We start from the raw sequence: 21806 nt of genomic DNA, 5'->3' as shown, positions 1-21806 counted from the left end.
TATAAGCAATTAATGTAGCTATGTGTAATAGCTTTTTAATGCTACTAAATTCAAAAATTATAATTTGGAACAAAAAAGAAAAATAACTAATATAATCTTCTCTAAAGAAACAGAAAAAGTAGTGCTAAACATGTATTTCATTACGTAAACACATGGAACATTTATTGTTTGTACCATCCCTATGCTCCTGTCTGGATCAGGCTGCGCAAAGCCTCACTCCGAGCCGAGCTTCCCTCCCGTCGACGCGCCCTCGCGTTCGCAACCCTTGCGTAAACAGTGACTGTGCTGTCAAACCCACCATGTGACTACTGCTCGCCGCTGTGGTCATCGGTATGTACTGGACCTTATATTGTTTTTGGGATGGAAAGTTTGAATAGAGAATGAGGAGTGATTTTTGGATTGCCAGTGGAAGTTAGCCTCTCGTATTAATTTTAATAGGCACGTTTGTGTGATTGGATAACGAGACAGTCGAAAAACAATTTGACTCGGAAACTAAGACTAGATAGGTAGTTTCTGCAGGGGTGGTTAATCTTGGAGAAAAAATCCTGATATGATATCCATGCAACTGAAATATTTTTTTTTTACCTTCCTTCAATATTTTTCGGAACATGGAATCCATTTTGTCTTCCATTCATATTGGGATACTTAAATACATGGGACTATTACGCAGTTCACATCAACAATTCATATAGGTACTTACAAAAAATAGAGGCACGTCCTATCAGAGCTGATAAAGATCGTATTGATAATTTAGATTATGATTATATTTAAATTCATTTCTTATTGTATACTAGTTATTAAAATTCCAGTGCCTGGAACACGTTGATGTCCTCGATTTTAAAATTGCAAAATAATAGGCGCCCACCTATTATTTGTCGTCTTCATTTAAGTACATAATAAGTTAGCTAATGAATAGGTACATAACATAAGACATAACATATTTTTCTCATACTCTACACGGCTTAGGATTTTGGGTTCCATCTGCATTCAAAATGAATTCGACCTTGTGACAAAGTTTAAAAGTTTAAAAAGTCGTACATCAAGTTACATTACGTATTATTGATTTTCTAGACAAACTGCACCCAAGCAAAATGAAGATGAAGGAAATCTCTGAGGAGGATCCGAACTTGGATGACGTGGTGCCTATCCCGGTTCAAATCTTTCTCTGGCGACTCACAGCTCCCTTCGTCAGGCCCAGGCTTGGCAGAGTCCACGACGATGATTGCATGGTCAGTAACTTAATATTATTTTTATTACTAAGAAACAGTACTAATAAACAATCTTAGTTATAGCCAAAATCAACTTGAATAAAATATACATTTTAATGTAAATATGAATAAATGAATCCTATAATACATGCCACAGTCCCTTTCAATCATTGAAATAAATAAAAAGAATAACTTAACATTAAAGCAAAACAAAAAAATAATTCTTAATTTTTATTAGAATCTTAATGCTAAATTACATTACAGCCAGTATGGTAATTTCAACCATTTCCGCAACTCCCGTATGGTCTAGTGGCTAGGATACCTGGCTTTCACCCAGGAGGCTCGGGTTCGATTCCCGGTACGGGAAAAATCTTTTTGTATTTTTTTTATAATTGCTTAAACGTAATAAATTGTTGATACAGTTCTGTCAGAGAGCTCCTGGGCATCATGTGAGTATTTTAAATATTAGGTGCGTGCCGTGATTTTCTTTTAGTGAACACTAGTGAATGCTGAAGTTTTTTATAAAATTAGATCTTAGTTAGGCTTTGTTTTTGATTTAAGTAAAAGTGCGGTTTATGAACTAATTTTTTGACACTTTATTTACTACTTTATGCACAATACTCTCGTTTTAAATAAATTTAGGATTCGTAGCTCGTAGCATGAATTATTTGTCGTATTGGCCGCTTCCTTTTTTTCAGGACATCCATTCTGCGCTTTTGGTTTTGTGGTTGATCTTTCCTTCGTTTTTATTCTAGTATGGATATCGTAAATCGGCCACAATAAACAAATAAGGTTACCTTCTAGGTAGGTTGAATGAGAAATTAAAAATCCTGTGTCCTGAATGGTCTTATTTATAGTAGGTACCTACATGATATAGTTATTTATTTGTAGTAATAGTGACCCCTTAGAAAACACACATCCGAAATCTTAACGAGCTAAAATTCAATTTTCCTTCACCGATGTGTGGCTAATACCCATTGCTAGCTGCAGCTAGGGTTGCCAGGTCCAAAATCACAAAAGCCGGACTTTGTGTTTCATTTGGCCGGACATTTTACCCTAAAAGCCGGACATGTGACGGGGGGGGGGGGGTGCAATTAGTGTCAGCTCATGAGTGAGTACTATCATCATCGGTTGCTAACCAACATCCTGATGCGTGCGCTTCACATGATTCTGTGGCTCGACTTTCGCCTGGCGCGGCAACCAAATAAAAAGCCTAACAAAAGCCGGACAGGCCGGACAAGGCAATTTTTGGCCGGACAAGTCCCTAAAAAGCCAAACATGTCCGGCTAAAGCCGGACGCCTGGCAACCCTAGCTGCAGCAGCTGTAGCTAGGATATTCTATGAATCTGAAAAACGGTGAAACTTCTTAAAAGCTAAAAATACATATAGCCTGACCAGGAACATAAAAACCCTCGCCATGTTGCGGAAAACTAATGGTACTAATTTCTTTTAATGGCAACAGTAACTGAAAACTTCATTGACATGTCACCTTGCATGTCAGCCTATTGCTGTCAAAGTGTAAACAAACTTTATTTTAAATGTGCGCAATTGGTTTTATGAATTAAATTGCTAAAATATTTTTATAGTCGTGAAAGAAAAGTGGTTCACAATGTGTTAAAGTATTTGTCGAAGGGAAATACTAAGGGTTCGGACAATATTTTCATTGAATAATGTTTCCGACAAAGGTTGTCAAATCGACTGACATGTTTATCGTATAGTACAGTCCACTATGAAAATTAGCTGTGGTTTGTTTCAACTACCTATTTTAAATTTTTTTGTCACTTTCTAAGTGTTGAATTTTATGGGATTGGGAAAGAAGTACCGAGTTTGAGGCGTTTATAAGCAGACATTGCAGTTGAATATTCAAGTTCTGAATTTGATTATTGATGAATAATAAAATAAATTCTACTAGCTCGATTGATGGTTTCATTTAATTTATTTAAATCAGGTTACCTATAATAAAATTTTTTCGTTAATTTATGAAAATATCAAATTAGCCCGTAATCCTGAATCCTGATACATAAAGTTAGCCTATTAATTTAACACAGGTACGACTGTACTCAGTGTTGCACTATCAAATGCAATTGACGCGCCTCTATGCCAGGGTTTTTATGTTCCAGCCCCCCTAGACAAAACGCACTTTTTGATCGAATCGAAAATCGAATCCGTCAAATTCCATACAAAAAAGGGGCTTTTCGACCACTTTTCGACTGGTTTGCGATTATAATGGCACTTTGTCTAGACCCACTGGTCAGGCTATAAAACTTTTATCGCTATCATGCTTGACCTGCTTTCTGGGAAATTGAATTTCATGCATCATTATGGCCATAATAAAATTAGGGTAAGCTTTTCCCTTTTGTATCCTTGATTTGTATACCATACTAATTGTGCCCAATTATTATGCGGGTCTGCATTTTATTGCTGAAAATTTTTAGGACATTATGGTATACGTTGAAGCTAGCTCAGTTTAACTATAAATTTTATTCTGTGGGGCTTATTTTAATAAAAGTTTCATGAGTTTAGAAAATCAATCAACTTCAAATAAATTTAAAGCCATTCTGTTTGCATATGTACTGTGACGTAGTAAGGAAGCTCACTCTATTTATAGAATCTTAGACCTACTGTGGACCTACTATTTTACTACTGTTAAGTTGGTAGCATTGTATGTCAACGTCAGTGTCACATGTTGTTTTTTTGTCAAAATTTTGTAAACAAACAAATGTTGCTGCAAGGATTTTTCGTATCTACTTTGTAATTTAAATATATTTTAAATCTGGTTTTCTTTTATGCTCACAAAGGAAATAAAACAAGCTGCAAAGGTAAGAAAAAAGGTGCAATATTATAAGTTCTTACTATTGTAAACGGTGTTATAAAACTCAGTAACTAATCTATGATAATTATTTTCGTAAATTTCAGTCGTTCGAGAAGGCTTTGGTACAAAATCTTCGGTTGGGTCTTTCGATTAGTTTAACGGAATCGGAAGCAATAGAAGCTATTCCACGATGGCGCCTGATTCAAGCTGCATTTCCTCATGTAATGCACTCTCTGGCAGCACTCTTACACAACAGGTATTTGATACTTTTTATACATTATTGAGTCAAACAGATATTTTTTAAACTTTAATGACTTAAACGACACTATGTCGCATCAACCCCCAGGCGGTCGCATATGACCGCGATAGTTGATTAACTATTGTGTCTCGATTCACGGGGCTTGAAAGGATAATAATTTTCAGAGGCCTTCTTGATCTAGAATCTTTCATAACCTTTTATTGTTTAATATTACAGGGTCAAAGACAACATGCAGTCCCTGGGAAATGTGGAAACTACCCTCCTGTACACATTACATTGGATCCTCCTTGACGCCTCAGACGAATGTGCTGACAATGACTATGAGAATGGAGTATTCTATTCAAACCCTTTCCATTACCTTTTCTCAGTACCTTCTATAACAGTACGTAATAAAATCAATATTATTTAGCCTTTAAATATGCAACATATTTTGTTTGTTAATTTGTATTGTTTTAAATTCCAGCTTTTTGTATTCCTCTTTGCACCAATATCTCAACACCTAAAGGAATCTGATTTCACCAACAACTACCGATTAGAAAATGGCCTGAAGTTGTGGCAAGCGATGTGGGAATTCCGGCATCCCGATGCACCGTGCTTCTCGACCCTGGTCAAGCCCAAACCGAAACCTTTGGGTGGGAAATTTTCTAAGCGAAATCAGCATGGGGACGTGTTTATGGGGCGTACGTTTATTTATTATTTCCCTTATATTTTCCACTGAAATTTCTCTTATCTAGCCAGCCTTGATCTTTCAGTGCGCTTCAAGTATACATAATAAAACATTATGACATTTATTATGTATACTTACACATTTTGCTACTAGTTTCCTGCTTTTAGCCTAGGCGCAGACCATCGATTTTTCGTCGGCCGATAGTTGTGCCCGATTTTAAATTGTATGAAGAATCGGCAAAATCAAATCGGTGTAATGTGCGCACTTCCGTACATGCCCATACTGATCAACTACCCGACTTAACTATCGGCCGACGAAAAATCGATGGTTTGCGCATAGGCTTAAACGCTTTTATGTCACTCCTAATTGGTAATGTTGAAGTAATTGTAATGTTACAATATACATAAAATGTTTAAGGCAAATTCTCGAAGGAAGAGGGTACAGTCAATGGTAGTCCACCAAGTCAAAATGTATCAGTGTCTCAGTCGGAGGCACCGTCCAAACAGCCAAGCACTGAGGAAGAGCCCTGGCTTTCTTCTCCAAAGGACACAATCTTTCCAGAAACTATACCAGAAGAGAGTTCTAGTACAGAAGAGGAGCATGTTGTAAGTTCATTTTATTCTCTAATCAAATATTTCCACTGTTTGATATTTTTATGCATATTATATGACTTGTAAAATTATTCTTTTTTTCAGTTTATTTATCGCTTGCCATCCGAACAAAACTATGGTGGTGCTGTCAAAGAAACTTACACAGTGTATGCTGCTGACCCAAGTCTATTCCAGCTTCGCAAAACTGATCCTTCAAAACCAGGTCTACCTGGTATCAAACCACTGCCTCCTGTGACTAAAATGAGGTACATAGCTTACACATATATAATGCTTAATTAATAAAACTGTATACTATAGTTAATAACAGAGCTGTAAAAAAGTATTTTGAGAATTCAACCCCTTTTCAAAATCAAACATGTTCATTTATTTTATTTATGTTTTCAGTTCGTCTGATAAGGAATCTCTATCAGATAGTGCTGGTATAGGGCAACAAAAAGGAGTACCAACAACAGAGAAGCCCATGTCTAAACAAGTTCATGTAAGATTTTTGACATAAATATTAATTTAAAGTAAATTAAAATCCCCGCATCCAGGCTCTTCCCGCGACCTTTACCAGATCGTCGGTCCACCTAGTAGGAGGCCTGCCCACGCTACGTCTTCCAGCCCGTGGTCGCCACTCGAGAACTTTCCTGCCCCAACGGCCATCGTCTCTACGAGCTATGCAGGACCGTTCATTGTGGAAAACCTTGGGGGAGGCCTTTGTCCAGCAGTGGACGTCATTTGGCTGAAAAGAAGAAGAAGAAGAAGAAATGAAACTCATTTGCATTGTGTTAAAGTGTCTAATCTGTTTGTTTTCAGGTATCTGCCGCTACTTTTCTAGATGTTGCGACTTTACGGTGTTTATTCACTTCTCAGTGGCAAGAAGAAGGTGTATATTGGGCACTTCACTATCTGTACAACAGGTATTATTGGCCAAAAAAAAAAAAAAAAAAGATAAACTCACTATGAAATATTTCACCGACTTTTCTCGTAAACTTGACTTTTTACATTTCTAGGTTACGTGATATTTGTGATGATATGTCTAAACAAACACAGCCAAGGAAAAGAAGTAACTCTTTACCTATTCCTAAGATCGAAGTTTCAGTGTACCAAAGTCCAGATATAAAAGAGCGCGACTCTTTGAAAAACTTCATGGAAGTGCCAGAAATCAAAGACATGTCGCCAGTCACAGAACTACCGTTTCCAGTTTCCCCTAAAGTTGAGGAAGAAACTGTAATGAGTAGACGATCTAGCGAGAAAATTAAACGCAAAATGAAAATGGCCGACCTCAAAGCGTTCGTTGAAACAAAACTGCTATCGAAATCGGATAAGGCACTGGAAAAAATTGGGCAGGAAGACCACAAGTTCACGTTTCACACTGCAGTAAGAATGATATCTGTAGATATTCTTCCTTCCTTTCACCTTGTAGTTATTTGTTTGTTTCTACTGAATTTCTTCTCTTGACTCTTCCTATTGTTTTAGGAGTATCATAGAAGTCTTGATCATGCTGATGATAGACCAAACTCTGCACTTTCAAGCAACTTCCCAACTTTTGCCCCTAGACTAACTGGCGATTTATTTCAGTGCAATCTGATCAAAGGGAAAAGTATGCCGAGTCTGAGGTGAGTACTAAATACTTAGTTTTTAAGATTTTTTTACATACCTACTTACATACTTAGTTACTAATTTTACCTATCCTATTTATAGCTAAGTATTTTGAAGTTCATGTCTCTTATTTTTCGACTCAGTAACAGCGATTATATTTTCTAGGAATATAAAACTTAGCCATAGTTAAGCGTTTTAAGCTTAGCCAAACAATACTCGTAGAGTATTTAGTTAATGTACTTTTTCCCTTCAAAATTTAAAATTGATTACAGGTGATTATACCGATCTATTTATTTTTCATTACTTTTATGTTTCTATAAAAGCACAGCATGGTTTCTTTATTACACATTGGGTGATATTTCCTATTTTAAAAATTGTATTTTTCTCTTTCTCCCGTCTTAATAACGCTTAAACCCGTACACTATTGTATTGGATGAACAAAATGGTCGCTAGCTGTCTGATTGATGAGCTAGCCTCGAATGGGTAAGTGCGCCAAGTATTCCGACGAATTAGATGCTTCGTAAATTAGTTGCAAGCATTGCTAGGCAAACTACCACAACGGTATCGCATAGGCATTTGTTGATTTAGAATAGTTTTAGTTCGGTTTTCTATTGATAGCGGGTTCAGTAAGGCAATGTAGGTACAGCTTGGTTTGGAATAAACATCACTTTGATAACAATAAGCACTCAACACTGCTTTTTTCAGACACAAACAATCTCCACATGGATTGGTTGCACGCATTCTTACGCAAATCATCTCACACATTACTATTATTATTACAAGCAATTAGAACAACGAAGTAGATTGACAAGTTAAAGGCAGAAAACTTATATGCATCGCTTGAGCTGAAATCGTACAACTAGTGCTATAATATTTATTGATTCATTTAAATTATATTATGCCAGTCAAAGTGAACGTGACATCGTACTCATCATCCTGTTTATTGAGCATGGCATCGTAAATATTGGTCATAAAACACTCTTTAATTTATTTGAATACTCCCTACGTAATTTTACCTTCAAGTCTAGAACTCTATCAAATAACTCAACTCTAACTTCTGAAAAAAATACCTTGTATGCTTTAAGAAGATAGGTACCAGCAGTGCCCACTGCAAAGTACATTTGAAAAATCTCTATTTTAATTGACACAAAGAGGTAAAGAGTGTTTTATATCCATATTTTAAATTGAAAACTGAAAAACTTTTTGCATGACAGCAGATTGAAAAAATGAAACAATTTTTAACTATTCCTAATTCAGTTCAATTCCAGATCTTAAATTGATACAATAATTAAAATCATTCACAGAATACACATCACTCACATTCAACAATCACTAACAATTACTCGTATTTCCACTAGTGAACCTAATTCACCCACCAGCACTAACACCAGTGTATAAGGTTCAATATTGTGGATCACCGATATCATTTCTGGAATGTATCGGTACTCACACTAGTATATTTCAGGTACATCGGGGAGGTGAAGACAGAGAGAGCACACGGTCCGTCTCATACAATGCCTTCCAACTTGCAAAAGAAAAACAACCCTATTATAACGGTCACAGAACACACACCTACACCGTCGCCGGATTATCTCTCTAAGACAAGACAAGTATGATCTTTAATCTCTTAGCAGTGCTAAAGTATCTTCTGGTTTATTAATTTTTAGAGTCAATTTTAAGTGTACAGTTGGTTTTGCCCATTGGTGCCTGCATAATTTCTAATCATATTCAATTACTCTTTATTTTTTGCATGATCTATTCGGTATCTAAAAAACACATTTTCAGGGCTCTCTAGAATCACAAATAGATTCAGTGAGCATGCAAGGATCTCAACATAATATTCCAACGCCAGAAAGGAAACCCAGTTTGTCGCGATCTCAGACTGATTCAAATATCACCTACGTTGTCGAAGAAATACAAGAGGCTCCAGGGTCCTTGCATTATATCACCAAGGATGGAGATATTGACTTCCAGGTTGTTCTTAAGGTATGCCAAAACATTTTGATGTCTCAAGAAATGTGTCATTCAAACTTCGAATATAAAGTCAAGACATTATGATACTTTTTTCCATAGGCAGTCTACTCAGTATCCACCATGGATAGCTTCTACATCACCTTACGGGTTATGGAAGTTATGCTGAACTTGGTGGATACACTTATGGAGATTGGCGTTCACAAGAACTGGCAGAATAACCAAGTAGAAGAAATACAACCAACACCCGATCCTCTGATTGATTTTAGCAAGGAAAAAGAGAATAAGGTACCTGTAATTTTTTGTCTTATCCAGTAAAATTGTTCTAACTCATATGCCTTGTAAATTTTGATTTGATTTGATTTAAGGAAAGAGATTCTGGACTCCCGTGTGCACAAAGTCAAGATTCCAATAACACTAACATAGATGGTTGCGACAGCACAAAAGAGAAGGCTAAAGATGAAGAAAACCTCGATTGTCCTTACTACATGATCATGCACATTATACTTAGGTATGTCACTATCAAATCTACTAGCAAATGTTATAATAATTACTTCATCAGACAATAGGTGAGAGCAGTAAACTCTCAATCTCAATTTATTGGTAGTGCACACATTAATAACGCAGATCCAACTACCGAACCTCGAATTGGTAGTTTGATGTCGACATCGTTTTAATTCTCAAGAATATCCATCTATTTACTGAGAGAATTTTCTTACTTACAGACAGACTTCATTAGAGTAAAAACTTCTACAGAACCTTAAAAATACTATTATAGGATCTCTTTTTTAATGTGATCTCTTTCTTATAGACTGCTTCGCCAACTGGGCTGTTCTCACGGCTGCATGACAGCTCTCCGAGGGCCCCAAGCAGAGTGCCTCAGGGTGCAAGCCAGGAACTCCCTACGCCAATTGCGCTCCGAAGCCATACCCAAGTTTACCATGCGTCTGAAGGAGATGACTAAATACGCCCCTATTAGAGAGGTGCTTGACAATTTACATGCTACGGTTGGATTCTGTGTTGAGCCTTCGACTTTGGTGTCGCCTATGAGTAAGTATCTTTTCTACCAGTCGCCTTCTGCAACTATAACTTTGACCATTATTTATACAATCTACAAAGAAAATTTAGTTGGTATAAAATTAGAAAATTAGAAAAAACAAATCATTTAAATTGGTTGGACTGCCTACAAAAGTCAAAAGGCTTTAATAAAATGCTTTTACACGTCCCGGTATTACGTTAACCCTAGCACTGCTTTGGGACAATAAATGTGCCAGTGCTTGGGGCAATGTTTAGAAACGTGTTATTCACTTGAACGACGTTTAAAAAAATAATAATAAACCTTATTTTATCAATCGTAGGTCAGCAAAAACGAAGCACCAAGTCTCCAGAAATCAGCCACCTACAATCCGCCTACGCAAGTAACTTTGGTGCCGCCCAATGTGCCAATGCAAATAGAGTCATAGAGACGTTTATTATAGAGTCCACTTTTCGAGTGCTTGTTACCAGATTCGCCCTTATGCATAAGGAGCTGAAGATGCTGGATAACTCAGTAAGTGCAATTTTTTTTTTAATATACCTATCTAATGTCTATCTGATGAGTTTTAAGACGAAAAGGGTGAGCCCTACTACTCCAAATACGATAACTTTTCCTAGCAGTTAAAACCTGTAAAAATGCATTTCCACTGAATTCCCATTGAGCCATTCAAGGAATTGAAGAAGACTACCTTATTCATAAAAAAAAACAAGCCATTGAGTATTTCATCGTATATTCCAATTAATGTTTTGTCACTTTCTGCTAAAGTGGACTTGTCACTTTCTCTTTCAAATTACGTAGAGAAACAAAAAAGTTTTAATAATATTTAATGCCATCTGTGTCTGTCTGCTATTTTATGAGTCTATGATTTTATTCAAATATAATTTCCCTTGCTTTAATTGTATTTTCAGAAACTGTACATGGAAGTACGCCTACTTCTAAGCTACGTGCGCGAAGCTCACGGTGGCATATTCAGAGTGGTGGCTTTCAGCGGTCTACTTGACACAGCTGAAAGGCCCGACAGCCAACAAAAGGAGTCGAATATGCAGACTACAAGGGTCATAAGGTTTGTTATTGGTTACACTTATCTTGTAGTTGCTATACAGGTTTTAAAATTCATATTAAACTATGTATTTTGCACATTCTTACGAAATATTATAAGTGGGAAATCGCGTTTATTTTGAAACAAAAAATAAGTAAATGGTCCATAATACGCAATGCAAACCGCAGCGCAACCGATGGTGATGATATGCAAGTTACGATAGCCGAACGGTGAAGGTGTTGGACTGACCGATTCGTGATCCGAGGAACGCGGGTTCGATCTCCAATCGCTCGATTAGTGTGGTGAACCCACTCGTAACACAAGCATACTTAGCTTACCAAGAGGGGTTATCGGGATTATTAGTAATTTGTTTATTTTACTTATTTAACAGGCATATCCCACGTCCAGCTGACGACGAACGTGGATCCGACACGGGCGCGGATTCGGGATGTGCTGCCGATGACCGAAGCCACAACAAGAAGTTCACGTTCAAGAAGCGAAGCACTTCTTCCACTGGTGCACATGTAAGTGGAATTTACAAGTGATGCTTATGATCATTCGGATAGGGATCTGAGAGTCATTTGTTTTTTAAACTTCTTTCTTAGGGCCTTGCCACACTGGCGGATTGCAAAAATGCTTGCAAAATGCCGCACGCAGCTGCTCCGCCCAGAAAACGCTTGCAATCCGCCAGTGTGGCAAGGCCCTTAGATAGAAACTACCCAGAATGTCGTTTGTTTTTTATTCCAAGTGTATTTTACCCTGAGTGTCATTTAAAGACCTTATGTAATTATAACAAAAAAAACTTATAAAATAAAGAAGAAAATGTAACTTGCAATTTTTCGTGAACTTTACTAATATCCCTATGACATAATGAGGGCCATCGTTTTTATACTTAACAGTTGGCACCCCTGGCGATTGACAGGACCTTACTCTACAGTGGCGCCATCTTGATGAGTGCAAATGCGATAGTCTTCCTACCACTTTAGCGCTCACAAGTTGGCGCCACTGTCTTCGCGACTAGCAAGCGACAGGACCTTACTCTACAGTGGCGCCAACTGGTGAGCGCTAAAACGATAGCCCTCATTGTGTCACATGACTGAAAATGAAATCAATTAAAAATACATCGAAATAAAATAACCCCTGAATATTAAGCTTATTAATCCGTAGTCCGCCTTCTTATTGTTTCAGAGCCTGCTCGAAACGGACGGCGGAGATGAGTCCGCTAGCCAATCTCCGCTATCCGTGCGCACGCGCCGCTACCAGCTGACGCCGAGACAGTCGGAGCGGACGATACCCTCCGCTTCGTCTGCGGATATCACGCCCCATCATAAGATATCGCACTCGAAATCTATACCTTCTAAATTCCACATCAGCGGTATTGGTAAGTATTTTTAAGTATTTGGCTTTTTTGGATAGTCAGTATCAGGGTTTTGAGCCGCTTTAGGCGCCTGATATGATACTTTGACAAAATTGGTAACCAGAAGTATGGTAAAATAAATGTTTACGCAAAGAAGTAGTTTACCTTTATTATTTGTAGAGCATTTAACTTTACTTTTTGACTATTTGTAATTCATAAGAGGGCTATTAATTAATATAACTACTGGCATGATAGTCACATAGCCACGCAGCTGTGCAAGCTAAATACCGTGATATTTTAAGTAGATTTAAGATGATATTTGTAGCAAAAATGTATACTTAAAGTGCTGTCGACTTGTACTACTACCTTTAGCGATCCATTCAAACATTATAAGAAAAACTAACACACTCCTATTTGTTTCAGTAAACTGGTTCCGTCAAAAGCCGCAACAGTCGCAATCGTTGATCCGCAACGGCGGTGGTTCCGGCGAATCATTACCGATATCTGGAAGTATGATATCTCTTGCGCGACCACCACACGTCACGCAACCACACTCGAGCCGTCCTGTGCACGTAAAACGACGCGTTGGATATACGCTCAATAGGTAAAGCTGTGACAAGTGACTGGACCGCAATATAGTAAATATTTTTCAGTTAAAGTAGATTCCGGCGACTCGATCGTTGCCTATCTTCGGGAGTATGATATCTCTCGCGAAAGTAAGAGATACCAAGACGGCAGTAGTTGCTATAGTATATTAAAGTTTTCATTTCACAGGGCTAGAAAAAGGGTTGAAGATAGACTCAACAGATTCGGTCTGAGAAAAATGTGCAAGAAACGTGATGGCAGCATTGAAGAGACAAGCGGTGGATGTAAGTATTTATCCATTTATATCACACATAACTCAAATATATCTATTAGTGCATGCAACGTTTATACGCGTGAACGAAGATACATAAAGATACTGTTGCTCCTTATGCAGTTGTAATAAGAGCGATTTTGCAACAAAAATGTGTCGTCTAATGTTCTGTCAACAGTCCATGCCTTTATTGATTGCGTTAAAACAATTACATTCCTATTTCTAGACATGTCAAGACGTGGTTCAGCGGAAGGCGGTTCAGGGGGTGGAGAATCCGAGGTGGTGGTGCTGAAACGTAGACGACTGGTGGCTGCCGCGCCTTTATATGCTGGATTGGCCAGGTTCAACTTCTTGTTGGACGCTACGCAGCCTGGTGGCACTCCTGACGCTTTGTTTATGGCAGCTTTGTTGGATTTGGTAAGTGGCCTAATCATCATTCTAGTCTCTGAAGAAGGCTGACCCTTTCTAATTTACCAGAGAAAAAAAGAGGATATAGCCTAAAACTCCACGCGCTGGCCAAACGATTAGTTGCCTCTTACAACATTCACGTGAAGAGTGGGAGTGGTCCTATGAATTAAACTATTTGAATTTTGGCTGGCAGATTGTTTTAAATTGATGCTGGTTGTATTTCAGCCTCATACTGTCGTCGTGGGAAGAGCTGCTATAATATTGGAATGTGCCCACCTAGTGCATAACTGCAACAAGGGTCAGTGGCCTTATTGGCTCAAGTCGAATATAGCTAAGAATACTGGTAAGATATCATGTCAATGTTACCAAATAAAAAAAATATGTAGGTTATGAACATTTACATAATATTTTTTCTTTACAGTGTCTTCTAGCCCACAACTGAGACGACGTCTTGCTGGAAAACTATTCTACCAATGGGCCGAAGTAAGTTTATTCCTTGTTAAAAAATATGGCTTTTATTATATTGTGTACTTTGTCAATAAAAATTATTATACTTTTTCATTTCTGTAGCATTCAAATTGCATGTCATATTACAGGCTATAGGCAACAGACTCGAAGAAATGTTGGTAGAAGACAAAAAACACCTAGAAAATGTTACTACTCTGGTAACCGATCCCGATGGACAACGAGAGCTATTGCAGCAAGATGAAGAAGAGGATTTCCTTGACGAAGGTAGAAATATAACTCTGAAACAAAAATTAACTTATCACTATGTAAACAAGGTATAATTTTATTTGTGATCTTACAGCAAGCATTCGTCTGCCTGGAAAACCTATTGGAGCCGATTGCCCTCGAGCTCTAAGACTAGTCGCCTGCGTTCTTTTATTCGAAGTAACCGCTTTCTTGCGAGAAACGTACCAAAATTTACCAAAGTCATGCCGCTCGTCGTTAAAGGAAAGAGGACCTTGGGACAGAGTATACAGGTACGATATCACATTGAATTGCATGAAGATTTGTTTGGTAAGTAATATTAATTGGGTGTAAATTGATTATGTTTTATTATTATGTTGTGCGAAGATGGATGGAAAAACGACGTTTTTTGTGTAAGACTAAGTGAGTTCATTATGTTCCGTTTTGAAATGATGTGTTAAAGAGTGCATATATTTGATGAAACTTTTATTTTAACAGGGCTCTTAGCAGTCAACACACATTAATGCCAGTCGAGTATGTGTTCAAAAGAAATAATGCATGTTTCCTTGCATACAGCACTAAGCGTGCATGCGTAAATAGACTGTACATAAGTTGAATAATGTACACCTTTAAAACTAAGTGCAGAGCACACGAAGACTCGGGTCTACTTAGATTTTTTTCACCTATCGACAATATTTGGCACTTAGGGGCCTACGCAAACGTAGCTATTTACGGATGTCTTTGTTTTTGTCATGATGATCATTTGTAAATAAAATTTTTCGCCTCATGGAGATTAGACATTCACAAATAGCTGTCCCCCTGATAGCGACACCTGAAGTGGCTACGCAAGCGCCCGTATTATTCTCACATTATAAAGATAACCTAAGAGTACCTAAAACGAGCTAACGGCTACCTAAACTGCATGGTATGTTGTAAAATACCCACGTAACTTTGCTAAACACGAATAAAGATAAACAAATAATTACTGACACAAATATTAAAATAATTTTTATTCAAACACCCTTTAAGGTATCGATTTCCAATAGTTCTAAGTGCAATAGTTTAGATGAAAATTAGTATATCGAAGTATATAAATTGCTTTGCTACATTGGCATGCGGAATAACGAAATCAAAGAGGTTTAAATAGATAAAAAATAGAGCTACTAAACTATAGCTAAAGAAGAACCATAGAGACATTTGTTTGTGGTTTGATGGTATTTATGTATGTATTCTGTGTGGGACAGGGAGGCTAATCGTCGTTGGAGTATGGCTCTGTCAAGTATGGGTCACTCACAAGCTTCTGCCCAGAGTCTTCAGTCCATAGCGGGAGCAGAGACTGAGAGAAAGATATCTTTTGTTCTGCACGAACCTGAAAATGTTTCTGGAGGAAGCAACGTTACAGTAAGTACATACAACATGATAATCATATTTAGCTGCAAGTATTTAATCTTAAATTTTTTAGTCAATGATGACACATAAACTTAGCAAAAACTTATTACCTCAGCTACACTACTAGCTTTGATGTTTCGACAAAGTACAGAAGCTTAACCCGAGTATAAGTCAGACACTTCACGTTCAAACTTTGAGTCGTTTCGGGCTCTTTGAATCGGGCGCAAACCGACAATTAACTGAATTCGGGCAAAGCAAGTCGAAGTGAAGTGCGTGTCTACAATATCCTACTTCAATTAACTTCGACCAACATTCTGAGTAGTGTAGGTAAGGTATAAGATTGGAAACTTTGACTCCAATGTAAGGATCAAAACAGATGAAAAGTCAGATTTTAATAGATTGATCTGCTATTGCTGTACCTAATACACTTCTTCAACAGTTAGCCGATGCCATCCCTCCAGCGGTGGATGAGAAAAAAGGCCGTCTTGGGTCTCGAGGCAAAGCGTGCATGCATCGACGAAACACGCAGCAGACGCATTCTGCTTATGGTTCCATCAAGAGACGTTCAATCAAACTGCGGCAGAAGGATACCAGGGACGTTGATGACTGTAAGCAAATATTATATAAATTATTGGCTGCTGACAATTCGGATTAGTATTTCGAATCAGTATTTTAATCTTTAAATGAAGAGTCAGTCACACAGCTTTATTTCTCTCAGCTAATTGGTCTCTGAAGCTGACTGTATAATAATGAGCCAATATAATCAGGTTACCGATTCGAAAAAAATTCTATTCAAAATTCAAATAAGCTGAAAATTCTGAAAAGCTATTTTTACATTTTGTTGCACGATGCAACGTGCTTGTTTCAGTTTTGAATCGAAGATCAGATTCTATACAGAGTAGAAGAAAAGTTTCTTCACTTTCAGACAGAAGCGACACGTCCGAAGTGTATCCAGCCACGGGTGAGTGTATTATTAAGCAAAATGGAGTCTTATTCCGTTGTAAATAGGCTGGATGTTGATCACAAATGGTGTATGATGTTTGACAATAGGTGGGACAGTGATAATGCCTGGTGAGGTAGACAGCGGAGGCGAGGAGAGTCCAGGAGTCTTATCTGACGACCACGATCATCCTCCAGATAGTCCGGACAGCAATTCTACTGATCCTCCCGACAATAGCAAGGGATTCCCTTGGCTCAAGGTAAACTAATCCTTGTTGTCAAGTATTTAAGAATAACTTTTCCTTAACAAAATATATGTTTCTCCAAATTCAACGATACCACATCACGAAATGTTCCAGGTGATAGTGAAATTCTTGAACTCCTTCAACTACGTGTGCTGCCACCAAAACTTCTGCCACCCGTACTGTTTCCGACGCAACATGAGAGCTTGCATCAGGCTCATGAAATCTGTTCACAAGGTAGAACCATTTTCAATTCTAAGTTAACATTTTAAGGTTCATTTTCATTTGTATACGTACATTAATGGTATACTTGTAGATTTACGGAGAGAAGTTCGGCCCTGAAGTGAACACTTCAAGCTCGGACGACGCCACCGGTGGAGCGCGCCGAAATCGGCGCACGCGCAAAGGATCTGAACATTCCACTGACAGGTAAATAACGTCACCAAAATATAGCCGTAATATATGTAGATAAATAAATAAATATCCTTGGACATTTTACACTGCGCCTCTAGTCCCAAACTAAGCAAAGCTTATAGTATGGGTACAAGACGACGGATATAAACATACTTAAATACTTTTTTTTTGTAAATACATACATATTATACATAGCAACACCCAGACCCGTCACACAAATTAAAATGCATCATTTCAATTTCTGCCCGGCCGGGAATCGAACCCGGGACCTCTCGGCCGGTCGCCGAGCACGTAGAATTTCGTCCAATGACCCCGAGCTACCCATCCTTATCGCTCGCGCGTAATTATATTGCTGTTGCAACTGAGCGACGGACGGCCGCAGTGTGTGTGCGAGCGCGACAGTAATATAATTACGCGCGAGCGATAAGGATGGGTAGCTTGGGGTCATTAGACGAAATTCTACGTGCTCGACGACCAGACTTTACACCAAACGGCCGACTATCATATACATCCTATCTGGGGATTTGTAAATTTGAGATAAAAAGTTTTAAGTTATAATTTATTAAAACATCGTATATTATTTAGGCTGTATTGATACTTCACCATTGATTGATTGATAAATTAGAATTACGCCCGCTTGAAGCCTCTTTCATTAGCCTACAGTTACTACTGCCACGAATACTTGAATATCCTACTCAAGAGCTATAGCTGTGATGAGTTTCAAAATATTGGGCCATATTGTTTTATATTGTGTGTGTTTAGAAATAATAATTACAATGTATTGTAAGGTTTCATGATAGTAATGTTCAACTTCGTTTACAGGATTGACCGTTCAGTCATAGAATCGGCCGGGCTGGCGTACCGAGCGGCGGTAGTTGACCACACGATGGCTCACGCAGAAATACCGCCTATCACCAAGCCTGGCGCGATGCCGTATCCACCGCCTGACCCGCCACCTATACTCAAGTATCTGAAAGGACAGGTCAGTAAAATTAAAATCATTAACGAAAATTCCAATTCGTAGTGTCTTGGGATTTAATCGATATAGCGTATAATCGATCAGAAATCAGAAATATTTATTTGCTTTTACATGGTTTTACAAGATATTATTATTACAATTGGCATGTCCACATGTTGACTTAATTAGTCATGACATTCAAATTACAGCGTTTGAATGTCAGGATTATTATTACAATGGAATATTAACATGCTTTACAATAAATAATTCGATAAAACATTTGTAAATTATGTAATTGTGTAATTTCAAGTGGTTCATCACTTGAATGAGGAAACCTGAAAGTTTAACAGATACTAAAATGAAAAAATAATAATTTTTAGTTATTTTGAAATCGATAAATAGTCAAACATGGATAACGTCAAAGACCGTTATGACTGTACAAAATCAAAAGATATCAGCAAATCTTATATTGATAGCTCATAAAATTGATGATTTATGACTCCTTACATAGTTGTCATAATTATCAGTTACTAACAATATTAACTGTCACCAGGTACGCGACGCCCACCACACCACTTTAGCAACACTAATCAAAGGCGCCACCACAATGAGTGAAGAACTATTCGCGGAATCGGCGCCGGTAGCGTGGCAATTGCTGCTAGAATCGGACCGCGAGTTGAGTTCGTGTGCTGCAGCGCTGTTTATACTGGCCGCTGTGAAGACGCCGCATACAGCTGCTGAGATCATGCATAACGATTTGAAGCATTCCGAGCCTGGAGTTAGGTATGTGATTTTGATGTTTGTTTTCAGTTTTCATCACAAATTAAGCTTCAACCATCCAACGCGTGCAGATATCTATCGCCGGCGCGATCAAAGGCCAATAACAGATCGCGCGACCCATGACAGTTCACGCGACCTGTCATTTTCCTATGATCGCGCCGGCGATGGCGATCTTCACGCGTTGGTGTGGTTAAAGCATTAGTAGTTAAAGGTCTGACACTTAAGTCAGTGCCTGAAGTTTGGAAGCGGCGCGGGGTGGCGTTTTTGTAACGTCAAACGTCAGCGAGACTTCAGATCTCCTTCAGTTTTGTATGGTCTGTCACGTCATAGTATGTCAATGTTACCCCCTCCCGTGCCGCTCCCCTCAGGCACTGCACTTGACCTATAATAAAAAACCATTGTAATTAAACTCCCTAATATAGCCAAGCTGGTACTATGAGTGCTAGATAACAATAAATAACTACATAAAACACTCAAATCTAAATTCTTGCTTCATACTCTAACCCTTAGACTAAGTTGCACCACCTAACTTTGACCGTGACTATGCCGATAACCGGTGTTTTTTGTATGGAGTTTGACAGATTTTTGACGTCTGTCAAAGTAAAAGTTAGATGGTGCAACCCACCCTTAGAGTTGCACCATCTAACTTTGACGGTAACTACGACGATAATTTTTGTATGGAGTTTGACAGATTTTTGACGTTTGTCAAAGTTAAAGTAAGATGGTGCAATCCAGCCTAAGTATTTACGAAAACCCGTCATTCCGATCAAGTGATGTTAGATGCATATATGCTATAGATAGATCTGTTATCCCTTTCAGAATAAACGCAATCCTCCGCTTTCAAGTGATGTGGAAGCTACGGTACCAAGTGTGGCCGCGTATGGAGGAAGGCGCGTCTATGACCTTCAAAGTGCCTCCGCCGGGCATCGAATTCACTCTCCCCTCGCCCAAGATCGGCATCGAGTCGCTAGCAGTGGTTGATCCTCCGTGGAGCCCGCAAGTCAAGGATAAAGATATGGAGATGACCTTGAATCAAGAACGCCATGTAAGGAAACACTTTCATCGCGTTAGTTTTTTTTTATATACACTTAATCTTTATTGCACATACAGTTTGGCATTATCTTAAAAAGATGTGGCCTGCATTGAGTATCCCAGTGGGATGACTGAGGCAATGGAAAATCAACGCTTGACTTTTCTATCGGTTTGATGGCCACGCGCAAGTACAATCGATTTTAATGCTTATGTATCTTCAATGTTAACTCCATGTGCAATCATCTAAAGGCTTTGAGTTAGTCGTTATAATTATACTTCTTTTTAATTTGTACTTGTACCTTCTTTAAAATACTTGTAGTTCTTTAGCTTTCAATTCACATTCTTTAAATATAATTTTATCACAAATAAGTATACATATTTCCCATTTTGTAGATACGTCAGTTTTATGTAGTAAATATTAATTTAAATTAAAAATACTTGAGATGTGCGTTAAAAATCATCAAATTACTCTTCTGTATTTTATACCCAGTACTTGATTCGACACTAGATTCAACCCATTCCACTCAAAAAGTCTTTCAATTGCTTTAAGTCAAAACCTTGTCCTTTAAACCACAGTCACTAATTTCCACAACTCTCTCTAGCGTTCATTAGTCACCGCGACGAAAACGCGAAAGAAGCAGCAAACCGAAGCTATCAAGAGAGCGTTGCAACAGCGAAACGACAAGAAACGCGCGGAGAGAGAAAGCTTCCTCATCACGACCATACCTATCACCAGGCAAGCGGCCAGAGAACCTGCCTTGGACCATGCGGCCGACGACCATATTGAACGTAAATAACTTATTATCTAAAATAGCTAGGAATCTTTACAAATAAAAAGAAACCAACTTTTTGCACTTTGTCGATTCTTCTAGCTTCTCTCGTTTAAGGACTCACTAGCGCCACGAATAGTTACATTTTCTAGCTTATCTTATATGGGGCCACGTCTTAGCGTAGTGCATTTCGACCCATTAGGATCTCTAATCTAATTGCAATATTCAGCAAACTTCTACAACCGGTCGAGTTAACTACGCACCTGGCAGCCGTGACGTCACTTCGACACTAATAAAGATGGGGTGAGCGCGGGTAAGTGGGAGGGAGTCGCATTCCAACGAGGTGTGCAGGTAGCTCGATTGGGTTGTAAAGTGACAATTTTTTAATTGACAATAGGACGAGTGCGTCCCAGAGAGGTGAAAATTCACCTGACTTGTACATATGTCAATGCATCTCTGAAACTGCTGTTTAATTTTGAAGATAATTTGTTTGGATAGCTACATATTTAAGAGTGACCACTTCTGATTCTTTGGCTTCACTTGTTCGAACCATCACCAGTTTCTATTCTCGCATAGTATACCAACTTTTTCTTCATACCTAGCGCCAGTAGACGAAGAGCTGGCCGAAGGAGTGAGAGGCTCCCACCACACGCAAGTGGCGTCGGCGCTGTTCCCTTCTGTGCTGTGCTCAGCGGTGGCTGAGATCGTGTCTTTGCTGGACGACGCGGCTGTCTCGCGCGACGGCTGTTCGGTCTATGAAGTTGCTTATCAGGTTTGTTTAAAT

At 38.5% G+C, this 21806-nt stretch overlaps 1 protein-coding gene and 1 non-coding gene across 2 annotated transcripts in view; both read left to right on the top strand.

Annotated features, from left to right (window-relative positions):
* The first annotated feature begins 230 nt into the window (after positions 1-230).
* Positions 231-21806, top strand: part of LOC135076676 (protein unc-80 homolog) — a 38561-nt gene continuing 16985 nt past the window's right edge. Inside the window, 40 exon segments of the mRNA XM_063971096.1 lie at positions 231-330; positions 1072-1229; positions 1631-1657; positions 4007-4027; positions 4125-4276; positions 4496-4661; positions 4743-4959; positions 5364-5551; positions 5642-5802; positions 5942-6035; positions 6356-6459; positions 6553-6934; positions 7019-7158; positions 7595-7624; positions 8607-8751; positions 8927-9127; positions 9215-9400; positions 9481-9623; positions 9924-10162; positions 10471-10661; positions 11057-11211; positions 11579-11711; positions 12355-12568; positions 12968-13148; positions 13319-13413; positions 13627-13817; positions 14034-14291; positions 14405-14540; positions 14617-14791; positions 15743-15899; positions 16327-16495; positions 16756-16848; positions 16938-17086; positions 17186-17305; positions 17385-17497; positions 18305-18464; positions 18994-19223; positions 20040-20265; positions 20855-21041; positions 21625-21794. Of these exon segments, the coding sequence (XP_063827166.1) occupies positions 1092-1229; positions 1631-1657; positions 4007-4027; positions 4125-4276; positions 4496-4661; positions 4743-4959; positions 5364-5551; positions 5642-5802; positions 5942-6035; positions 6356-6459; positions 6553-6934; positions 7019-7158; positions 7595-7624; positions 8607-8751; positions 8927-9127; positions 9215-9400; positions 9481-9623; positions 9924-10162; positions 10471-10661; positions 11057-11211; positions 11579-11711; positions 12355-12568; positions 12968-13148; positions 13319-13413; positions 13627-13817; positions 14034-14291; positions 14405-14540; positions 14617-14791; positions 15743-15899; positions 16327-16495; positions 16756-16848; positions 16938-17086; positions 17186-17305; positions 17385-17497; positions 18305-18464; positions 18994-19223; positions 20040-20265; positions 20855-21041; positions 21625-21794 (6237 nt within the window). The 5' untranslated portion in view covers positions 231-330; positions 1072-1091.
* Trnae-uuc (transfer RNA glutamic acid (anticodon UUC)) lies at positions 1504-1575 on the top strand. The gene has a single exon. It is a non-coding gene; the product is annotated as a tRNA-Glu (tRNA).

The sequence above is a fragment of the Ostrinia nubilalis genome, chromosome 12 (assembly GCF_963855985.1).
Source record: "Ostrinia nubilalis chromosome 12, ilOstNubi1.1, whole genome shotgun sequence".
Lineage (NCBI taxonomy): Eukaryota > Metazoa > Arthropoda > Insecta > Lepidoptera > Crambidae > Ostrinia > Ostrinia nubilalis.
The sequence above is the reverse complement of the archived record's forward strand: the minus strand, read 5'-3'. Positions and strand labels throughout refer to the sequence as shown.